Source organism: Pan troglodytes, chromosome 15, assembly GCF_028858775.2.
Source record: "Pan troglodytes isolate AG18354 chromosome 15, NHGRI_mPanTro3-v2.0_pri, whole genome shotgun sequence".
Classification (NCBI taxonomy): domain Eukaryota; kingdom Metazoa; phylum Chordata; class Mammalia; order Primates; family Hominidae; genus Pan; species Pan troglodytes.
Genome location: NC_072413.2, coordinates 21743270 through 21752786, shown reverse-complemented (window position 1 = coordinate 21752786; position 9517 = coordinate 21743270). Strand labels below are relative to the sequence as shown.

At 54.2% G+C, this 9517-nt stretch overlaps 2 protein-coding genes across 4 annotated transcripts; both read right to left on the bottom strand.

The window, feature by feature from the left end:
- Window positions 1-2088: 2088 nt before the first annotated feature.
- On the bottom strand, window positions 2089-5090 carry CMTM5 (CKLF like MARVEL transmembrane domain containing 5). 3 transcript variants are annotated; one of them, XM_016925891.3, is made up of 6 exons: window positions 5057-5090; window positions 4487-4673; window positions 3359-3511; window positions 2738-2830; window positions 2478-2562; window positions 2089-2387 (listed from the first exon to the last, which is right to left on the bottom strand). In XM_016925891.3, exons 2-6 carry the CDS (start codon window positions 4625-4627, stop codon window positions 2374-2376), a joined length of 486 nt encoding a protein of 161 aa, XP_016781380.1. In that variant the 5' UTR covers window positions 4628-4673; window positions 5057-5090; the 3' UTR covers window positions 2089-2373. The 3 variants fall into 3 exon arrangements, with proteins under 3 accessions (XP_016781380.1, XP_009425781.1, XP_003314312.1); XM_009427506.3 differs by lacking the exon at window positions 5057-5090 and adding an exon at window positions 4804-5032; XM_003314264.3 differs by lacking the exons at window positions 2738-2830; window positions 5057-5090 and having other exon boundaries at window positions 4487-5039.
- Window positions 5091-5468: 378 nt separating this feature from the next.
- Window positions 5469-8319, bottom strand: IL25 (interleukin 25). The gene is made up of 2 exons (XM_009427505.3): window positions 8042-8319; window positions 5469-6239 (listed from the first exon to the last, which is right to left on the bottom strand). Exons 1-2 carry the CDS (start codon window positions 8317-8319, stop codon window positions 5984-5986), a joined length of 534 nt encoding a protein of 177 aa, XP_009425780.1. The 3' UTR covers window positions 5469-5983.
- Between the last annotated feature and the right edge of the window lie 1198 nt (window positions 8320-9517).

The following is a 9517-nucleotide window of genomic DNA, read 5'->3' as shown; positions in this document are numbered from 1 at the left end:
ACAAGGAAGGAGACCGAGGTGCAGAGGAGTGAGGTGTTCTGCCTGACGTGGACAGCTGTGAGTCCCAGTTCTGCTCAGTCAACCACACAAGGGTGGAGAGGGAGAAATTTCAAAAGTGAAGAAAACAATGGCATCAAAATGGTGATCCAGTCCAAGATGCTAGGAGATAGAATTTTGGTGCCGAAGTTGAAGCCACTCTCCACCTACCCCACCCCTGAGGCTGCAATGATTAAAGGTGTCCTAGGACACCCATTCTTTCTGAAATTAATTTTCCACCAATGCCAGAAAAGGCTCAGAGCTGGCTGAGAATTAAGGTATGGGAAAGGAGATGGGAGAGATTCCATTCTAGTCAGCCCCTAGGAAGTAACTCCCAGGGAGCCCCCTCCCTGTCTTCCCCAGGGGTCTCCCCCTGCCTCCTATGATTCAGCACCTCACCGTGAGGGCATCTTGAGACTCTGGGGCCAATCAACACTGAGCCCAAACCAATATGCCATGAGGACCAAGCCTGGGCATTGCTCATTTCCTGTTGGTTCTCACACAGACACAGATGGCACAGGTGCCTGTACAGGGAAACACTGTGGTCACATTTCTGCTCTCTCTAAGCTCCTACTGGGGACAGTCTGGCCTGGATCACACAGCTGCTTGTGGGACAGGCCCGGTCCTGACCCCGTTCTGCACAAAGCAAATCCCCACTCCCCACTGGGCTTTGCAGCCAGGCTCTGCTGACCGCCTCCTTAACCGTTCACCTGGCACCCCATCTCCCTGACTCCCCAAGTGGAGCCTCTTCTAACCCTCCTCTGAGACCATGAGAATGGACTGTGCATAAAGCCCTGAGAAATGTGAGCAGTGACCAGAGAAACACAAAATCCTGTTGGTTCTAGCCCAGGAGAGGCTGCCAGCTCTGATGGTGAGCCAGGACACAAGGATAGGAGAACAGGAAGCAGGAGGCAGGAAAAAGACCAAGAGAGAGGAGTGGCTGCCACCAAGGAAGCAGAGCACTGTGACCAGAGTTCAAGATCCAGGGTTCGGGCAGGACTTGGGAGCTGGGGCCTGCAGCTGGAAGGAGCGCTCCAGAAGAAGGATTGTATCTCAGGGCGGGAACACACACACATCAGCGACAGGAGATAGCACGTCAGCTGGGATGGAGCTGCTGAGCCAGGCCATGCTGGGCTCCTCGGGCTGGGCAGGAATGTCTGGCTGCACATCTGTCTGTCTCAGCCCAGCAGGGCTGACTCCCGGGCTGTGACAGTGTCTGCTCCAAACTCCCCTGAGCCTTCCCATAGCATTCACTGTGGGGAGCTCTTGACCAGCTTGTCTCTTTCCCAGCCTGTGAGTGCTCAAGGGCAGGCCCCCCGTCACCTCTGAGGCCCTGGCGCCCAGCACAGTGCGCATGGGAGATGCTCAGGAAATGTGTGCTGAGGAGCTGGCAAGCTGGGAAGGTGGACCCGCAGTGGAGGGAAGAGTTGGCCATTCTTTTCTGAGCTACAAGGAGGCTCAGTACAGTATCCAGAACACTCGCTTAGGTGTCAGAAGAGCTGCGTTCCGGCCCTAGCTCTGTCACAAATGAGTTCACCTCCCCTGGCTGGGCCTGTTTTCTCTTATGTGAAATGAGGGCATTGGACCAGCTGATAATCAACGGCTCTCCCAGCATTCGCATTTTGGGAAATCTCTCCCTCCTCTGATACCTCAGGCTGCCCTCTCCCTGCGTCCTGTGGGCCAAGTCTTCCCCACACCACAAGGGGGAGCTCTGCACACGCCCCAGGCGAGTGCCTGGCCTCCAGCCCACTAACCTGCGGGAACACGTGTGGTGGTGCATGCATGCTCCCATGAGGAAGGCTGTGCCTTCTCAGACACAGAACTCCAGATGCCCAGCCACCAGGCACACCACAAAGTGGCCGTGCACACAGAGGTGTAGCGTAGAAGTTTTGTGTTGGAGGATGTCTTCAGCTTCCTCTGGCTAGCCCCCACATCCTCACTGCTCAGACCCAGTCCCAGAGACAGACCACGACCTGCTCTGGCAACATTCCCATGAATACTCCTTGACATTCCTGACCTGCCTAATTTCTGGGGAAGAAAGAGACTCACCAGTAGAATTTGAATATTTTAATTTGGGAATGACTTAGAGCCCCAGATTCCTCCCCTCCACCCCCCCTCCCCCAATAAGTTCCCCTCCTCTGGCCAGAGCTTCATGAGGAGCCACATCCTGGAGCACCAGGCTCCACAGATAAGTCCCCAGTGACGTCTCAGGCCAGACTGCTCTGTAGGGCTGGGGTGGGGTTTGGCGGGCTGGGGGCTAGTGAATCCCAAGGAGACATGTCTGGGCTCCACTGTCCTCTCTGGCTGGCTGGGCCTAGGAGCCAGGTAGCCCCAGAGTCACTGCTGGTCCCCTGTGAGGATGGAGCCAGGTAGGGACCCACATCAGGATGGGTAGCTAGGGTGGGGAGGGCATCTCCTCTCCACAGAGCACAGGCACTCACCCTGGCTGGCCCCGGGTGCCATCTCAGTCCGGTAGATCTTGAAGGCATCATAGGCAAAGATGGAAACCAGGATGATGCCAAAAACCTGTGGGAGTGGGAGTGGGGATGGCAAAACAGAGGCTATAGGGCCATTGGGTTAAGGTATAGGGCGAGGTGCAAGCCAGAACCCCAAGCCCTGGCTGTGGCTTCTGATACAGAAAGTGTGCAAGCACCAGCCTGAGCTCCTGAGGGGCTAAGGAGTCCTGCAGGGCTGAACTCACAAAAGCAGCAATGGCAGCTCCATCCCGGGAGGTCACAGCTGCAAAGGAGACCACCAGGAAGATGATGATGGCACTGACACAGCGCAGGAAGTCCTGGGGGCCAGGGGTGCAGGGTTAACAGGACCTCAGAAGGCAGGGGGCGTTGCCCTGAAGTTTTCCAGGCTAGCCAGCAGCCCGACCCTGAGGGATTCTGAACCCCTCCATGGGATACCCCTCACACAATATGAAGCACATTCAAGAGACAGAGCGCTCACACTGCTACCCAGGGAGTGGAAGCAGATGAACCAGAGCAACCAGGACCAGAAGCCAGGCGCTGGGGCTGGAGCCCAGGGGACAGAGGCTGGAGTAGGCCAGCCCCGGGGGTCAAGCCAGGCCAGGGCTGGGGCTGGATCTTTGCTGAGTGGGAGAGTAGATCTAGTGGATGTGGTCCTCCTGATTGCCCGTGGCCTTGCAGCTGTGAAATCAGTGTGAGTCAAAGCACACCTTTGAGTGCAGGGCATAGCATGGGACAAAGCCCAGCTGCGGTGTGGAAATGGAAAGAAGCTCGGGGAGGAAAGGAAAATGCATCATTTAGAGGAGAAGGAAGGGCCCCAAACTGGGCTAGGGGTCAGGGTTCCTCACCAGACAGGGCCAGTTAAGCCGGTCGAAGCGCTGGTAGTACTGGGTGGCATAGAGGAAGAGGAAGGCAAGTGTGATGAAGAACTCCAGTAGCGCCGCGGCCATGTAGGCAGAGATGGAGGCCGTGAAGCAGATGAAGATGATGAGGGTCAGGGCCTGCAGGACCGAGCATGTGGAACATGCCAGGAAGGGGACACAGGCAGGGGCCAGGGCTTTGCCTTCCCCTCCTTGGAAGCTCCCCTAGGCTGGCACCTACTACCTGTCCTTGGAGGGGAGGAAGGACTCAGGCACATCTCCCTATCCCCTGGTGTCAGGAGCCACCGTTGCAGGGCATTTGCCGGTCAAGGGCAGTCTCCGGCCTCCCACTCTGCTCACCCATCAACCCCAGCAGTCTGGCCAAGCCATATGGCTCCCAGGAGCACTATCCCACAGTAATTCATAGGTACAGTGTGAACGCCAGCCCCTGGAGTTGTGCCCACAGGGACCCGACTCCACAGGGACCAAGAGGAGCCCCCTGCCCCATAATGCTTTCCCCACCCCCAGATGCCTGAAAGCCATCTGACAAGGACCAGAGCCTTTGATTCCATGCCAAGAGAGAAGGCAGATGCTGCCCAGTGGTTTCTGGGAGCCCCTTTAGCTCTGATGACCTAGGGTGGCATACGTGCAGAGGCCTTAACTCTACACTGTGGTCTTGCTAAGTAACCAGGGGAAGATCCTTTCCTGAGAAGAGATGTTTCTGGGCAGCAGACCACAGATAAAGTGCAGTTACAGGAAGTCTGCCCTTTTTGATAGTTAGACTTCTTGGACGTGCTGAGAAGTGGCCATGTTAGAGGCTGTCATTGCCCCTGTCCCACCCATCCCTATGTCTCAAGCTCCCTCAATGTCCCAAAAAGTCATCCTGTCTAACTGCAGTCCTTCCTGCTGCAACTGAAACCTGCTGTAAATGTCTCCGGGTGGAGAAGCAGCAAGAAGGCAGAGTAGGAGATGAAGAAGGGGCAGCTGGGGGCAGGAGAGGTGTCCAGAGGACCTGGGGAAGGAGGCTACTGAAGGGCGAGCTGGGGGCTGGCATAAGGCTGGCCAGGAGCTGGGGGTCAGGGAGATGGAGGCACCAGGTTGGGAGGCAGCTGTTACCAGCTCGGTTTCCAGCAGGATGCCCTTGTGGGAGGTGAGGAAGGCCTTGTCCACCGCGAAGCCCTGGAGCTCTGCAACTACCCCCTCCTCAGGGTGCCGGTCCCGGCGATCTCGAGCACTGAGCATCTTCGTAGGGCCCATCAACACAGCCCCCTACTGCCAAAAGCCCAGCAAGAGAAACAGAAATCTGGCAGGATGGGGAAACAGACAGGAGCAAGAAGGCACTTCGAGAAACCTGAAAGTGAAGCAGGAGGCTTGCCCACAGGGCCCCGGGAGAGAAGGCAGGCGCTGGGGGCCTTGCCCAGATGGGCCCTCACCCAGCTGCCCAGAGTGCCTCTGCTGCTGCCTGCACCAGCCCCCTAGAGACCCATGGGGAGGGGCAGAGAGGAAGGAGGCTCTAATCCCTCCCCTTGCTTAGAGCCCAACCCAGCCTGGAATAGAGAAGGAAGGGGAGAGGAGGAGGTCCGAATAGAAACTGGGAGGAGCTGGGACGTGAGTAGAGGAACAGGGGCAGGACTGGGAGCCCCCAGGGACCTAAGCCTGAAGACATTTGTGTCCCCCTTCTCTAACCTTAACCCTCTTGTTTGGCCGGTCCTTTCTCCCATTTCCTTTTAGGGAGGGTGTGAGCTGGAGCCCAGCCCAGGCAGCACCCCCAGGACCAAGCTGCAGCAGCCAGGACTGGAGGACAAAGGCGGATTGTTGGGGGACAAGGGGGCGCTCTGTGCCTGCTGCAATGCCTCAATGGGCCTCTGTCTCTCCAGCATGCCGGGAGCGCGGCCTAGCCCCCACCCTGGTGTTCGGGATGGGCCAGGGAGACAGAGATGGGAGAGGACGGGAGGGTGCAGCGGAAACTCTGGAGGGCGGAGAGAGCTGGCAGGGTGGACAGAGGTGAGGGCCAATGGTGGAAAGGAGAAGGGACAGGCTGGGAGACCGCGAGATGTTCAGGCACCACGGATGCCAAATAGAGATTAGACCATTTTTTAATAAAGATATTTATTTGGATAAATCTCTATACATTCAATAACAGCTTCCTCCTCAGAATCATCCATGTCAAAAGACTAGTAACTACACTAGAATGCACCCAAAGTAGATGCTCACTGAGTGATGAGTAAACAAACAAATAAAACGAGGGGCTCTTTCTTCTCCAGCAAGGGGGAAATATCTAGAAAGTGCCTGTGCTGGGCCAGGGTAGCAGGGGACGGGAAAAGAGGAAGAGACAGGAGTGGTGGCCTCCAGAAATGGGCAGAACTTTGAAAACCTTTCCTGGGAGAAAATGACAGGACACCAGCTTCCAGCGGCCCTAAGCAGCAGCTGCTCTTTTCAAAATGTGCAGAAGTGCAGGTTTTCCCCAAAGCCCCCCATCCTGTCCCGGGATCCTGCTGCTCCAGACAGCACTTCACAGGGGCCAAGCATCTGGGCATCCTGGCCCTTCATGGCAAGTGGTTGTACACCTGGCTCCAGGTTTCCCAAAAAGGGACCAGCCTCCAGCAGGTCCGGCTAGCCCATCACACGGGGCCGCACACACACACAAGCTAAGGAAACACGGTACAGCCTGCGCTCCAGGCAGTAGCCCTTGTGGGTGCCCTTCTTGCCATGGCATGGCCGCCGGTAGAAGACAGTCTGGTTGTGGTAGAGCAGCTCCGAGTTGCCCCGGGGGTCCATGTGGGAGCCTGTCTGTAGGCTGACGCAGTGCGGGCACAGGCAACGGGCGTGGTACAGGTCCTGGGGGAGCCGGTTCAAGTCTCTGTCCAACCTGTGGGGGCGGCACTTGTCAGGCCCTGGAAAGATGGGCCGGAAACAGAGAGGGTGGGGTGGCATGGGAGTGCCAGAAGAAGGAAATGGTCCGTCTGGGGCCTTGGCCTCTTGTCTCAGTTCTGAACCCACTTGCTGTGTAACTTTGAACAAGTCACCTCCCTCCTTTATTAAATTTTCCCCACTGTAAATGAGGGTAGCAGGTGACAGAGTGCTTTCCAACTGGTCCTGGGACCCTGAGGGAGGCAGGGGAGGGTGAGCAGGCTCCTGCCTTAGCCTCCATTGACCAGCACTGCTTCTATCTGACTCAGCATGAGGTTTCTTATTGTAAGGATTACACTTTAGGTGTTTTTGTTTGTTTGTTTTTTGATTTTTTGTTTTTGTTTTTTTGAGACGGAGTACCCAAGCTGGAGTGCAGTGGCACGATCTTGGCTCAACTGCAACCTCCACCTCCTGGGTTCAAGCGATTCTCCTGTTGCCCGCCACCATACCCAGCTAATTTTCATATTTTTAGTAGAGATGGGATTTCACGATGTTGGCCATGGTTGGCCAGGCTGGTCTTGAACTCCTGACCTTAGGTAATCCACCCACCTCGACCTCCCAAAGTGCTGGGATTACAGGCATGAGCCACCGGGCCGGACTTTAGGTGGTGTTTCTATTATTATTATAGCATTATTGCAAAAGTAAAAACCACTCTGACATCCAAGTATTAAAGAGTATAAAGAGTGAAAGCTAATAGTCTCTCCCTACCAGCCCCACTCCCCAGAAGAAGCTATCCTCAACTATTTCCTGCACATTCTTCCAGACGCTGTGCAAGCTTATATTATAAGCATACTTGAGAGTGCATGGGAAGACTTATTTACTTATTCTGAAAGGATTTCATGGCAAAAAAAAAAAAAAAGAAAGAAAGATGAAAAACACTGAAAAGTAGATGTCCCACAGGTCTGCGACTCCATTAGTCTGGCAGGCGACAGTCTCCAGCTTGTGGGACCATTCCCCACACAGACAAGCCCTGGCAAATGGAATTAGCTAGCACATCACTTCCCAAAGTGGGTTCCCTAATAAATCACCTGCACCTGTTGGGTGCTTAAATGAATTTGGGAAACACTAGTTTAACGGTTTACTTTCTACAGACTTCTTGCAGACTTTAATGTACAATGACAGTATGAATCTCCAAGGGGTAGGAGATAGAGCAGTCTTTCCCAAGTTAACCCGGCATCACTTTTTTCTGAGAAGCAGCTCATGTGGCACACTGAGTGAAAGAATACAGTATCCATGATCATGATCAAAGATATCCAGTCCACAGCTCCAGCCAGCCAGCTGCCCCCAAAAGTTAAGGGTTTCACTCCTTTAGTATGCTTATAACTAACCCATTCATGGCCAGGGCAGTATCAATTGGTATTGCGATGCTTCATGCCTGTATCATGCCATTATTCCCTAATATTTTACCCAGAAAAAACATGGGCCATTACAGGGATGTTTTAAAAGAAAAGGAGAGAACCAACATAAATACAGACTTTTACATACATTATATTTCATTTGATCTGCACATTAGCCTATGGGGCATTATATCATTTTGCAGGTGAAAAAAAAAAAAAACCTGAGTTTTGAAAACTTGAATTGACTCAAGATCATCCAATGAGAGTCAGAGCTAGGACTCAAATACAGACCTTGTCTAACTCCCAAACCTTTACAGCCCCTCTGAGATCAAAATGGGAAAGTAAGCTGGAATTGCCCTGGTCCCTCACGCATACCCTGGCCAGCACACACAGGGCAGGCATTCAGGAGGGGCAGCAGACTCACTCATATCTCCAGGGGGAGATGGCCCTGCTGTTGAGGGGTCCATCTTCACTGGCCCTACAGGACTCTGGGTGGCGGTCGAGCCTAGCAGGCTCTAGGGGAGGCACAGGCACAGTGCTCCACCTCAGCAGCTCCTCAGAGGTGTCCTGCCCTTTGCTGGGGCAGCAGCTGGGCCAGTGGCTGTAGGTGTGGGTTCCCATGACCATTGCCAAGAATGCAACCACCTGTAGGAAAAGGCTAATGAGAGAACTGTCCTCACCTAATCTGGGTCGCTCCCTCATCTGCACCCTCCCCCTGGGATCCCAGTTTCTCACTCCACTTGGCCCCCAGCCCCAAACCTGGCAGCTTGGCCTCCCTCCACCCTCAGCAGCATCTCTGCTCCTCTCCCTCTCAGCACAGCCCTCAGGCAGCCCTCTGCACTGACCTGGTACATGCTGGGCACTGCACACTCAGTCACAAGTGGGGCACTGACTGACAGGCCTCGTGGAAGCAGGCTGACTGGAGCAGGTTAGGAGTCCTGATTTTATTTTCAGCAAGCCTGTTTTGTTTATTCAAATTTATTTCCACTATCTTTTTAGGGAGTGACTTGAGATTAAAAAACAAAACCAAAAAAACTCTGAAAGTATTTCCAAAGGCTGCTTAAAATGCAATACTCATGGAAGTTGTGATGACCATCATTATATGCCTGGTAGCTGATTGGGTAAACTTTGCTCTTTGAATTTTTCTGGCCATGGGGTCAAAGCAATAACAGTCTGCTGTTCTGCATTCTTGTGAACTGGCGTTAGCGGGATTTCCCTGGTTGGTTTGGTAGCCAAAATTAGGAAATGTCTTGTGGCCTCCCTTCAAGAGGCCTCGTTTCCATGATCCCTGCTCCCCCCATCCAGGGTCTGGTTTCACCATTCCCCTCTTCCCTGGTGTCCCTCTGATCATCCACCTTCATGATTATTTCCTTTCCCTTAGACATCCTTTGACTCCCATTCCCTTTGTTCTCTGACCTCTTCCACATTTTCAATGACCCCAAAATTCTATGACCCCCATCATCTATGACTTCTCCCCCATTGTCCATGACCCACTCCCTAACTCCCCCTTGCCCTCGCCAGTCACTGCCCCCCACCGGGGATACAAGCCTACCCTCACAGGGCTGCTGGAAGACCCTGACTTCCTAAGTTTGTTGGCTGGATGGGCAAGGTCTGATGGAAGAAGCTGTGGGTGAGTGTCCCCATTGCACAAATGAGAAGGTGAAGCAAGGAAGAGGAGGGAAACTGAAACAGCCTCACCTAAGACCCAACAGGAAGGAGGTCTCAGTTCCAGGAACCAACCTGCTCTCATTCACAGAGCCTTGGGGACCAAGCCCATGACAGGGTCAGCTACTGCTTTCAGGCCATGAAGTGAGCCCACTCAGCCTCAGCAGGTCCAGAAACATGGGCCACTGTTAGCCAGGAGGGTGTATGTGTGCCCCAGAAAGGCTTAGAGTTGGGC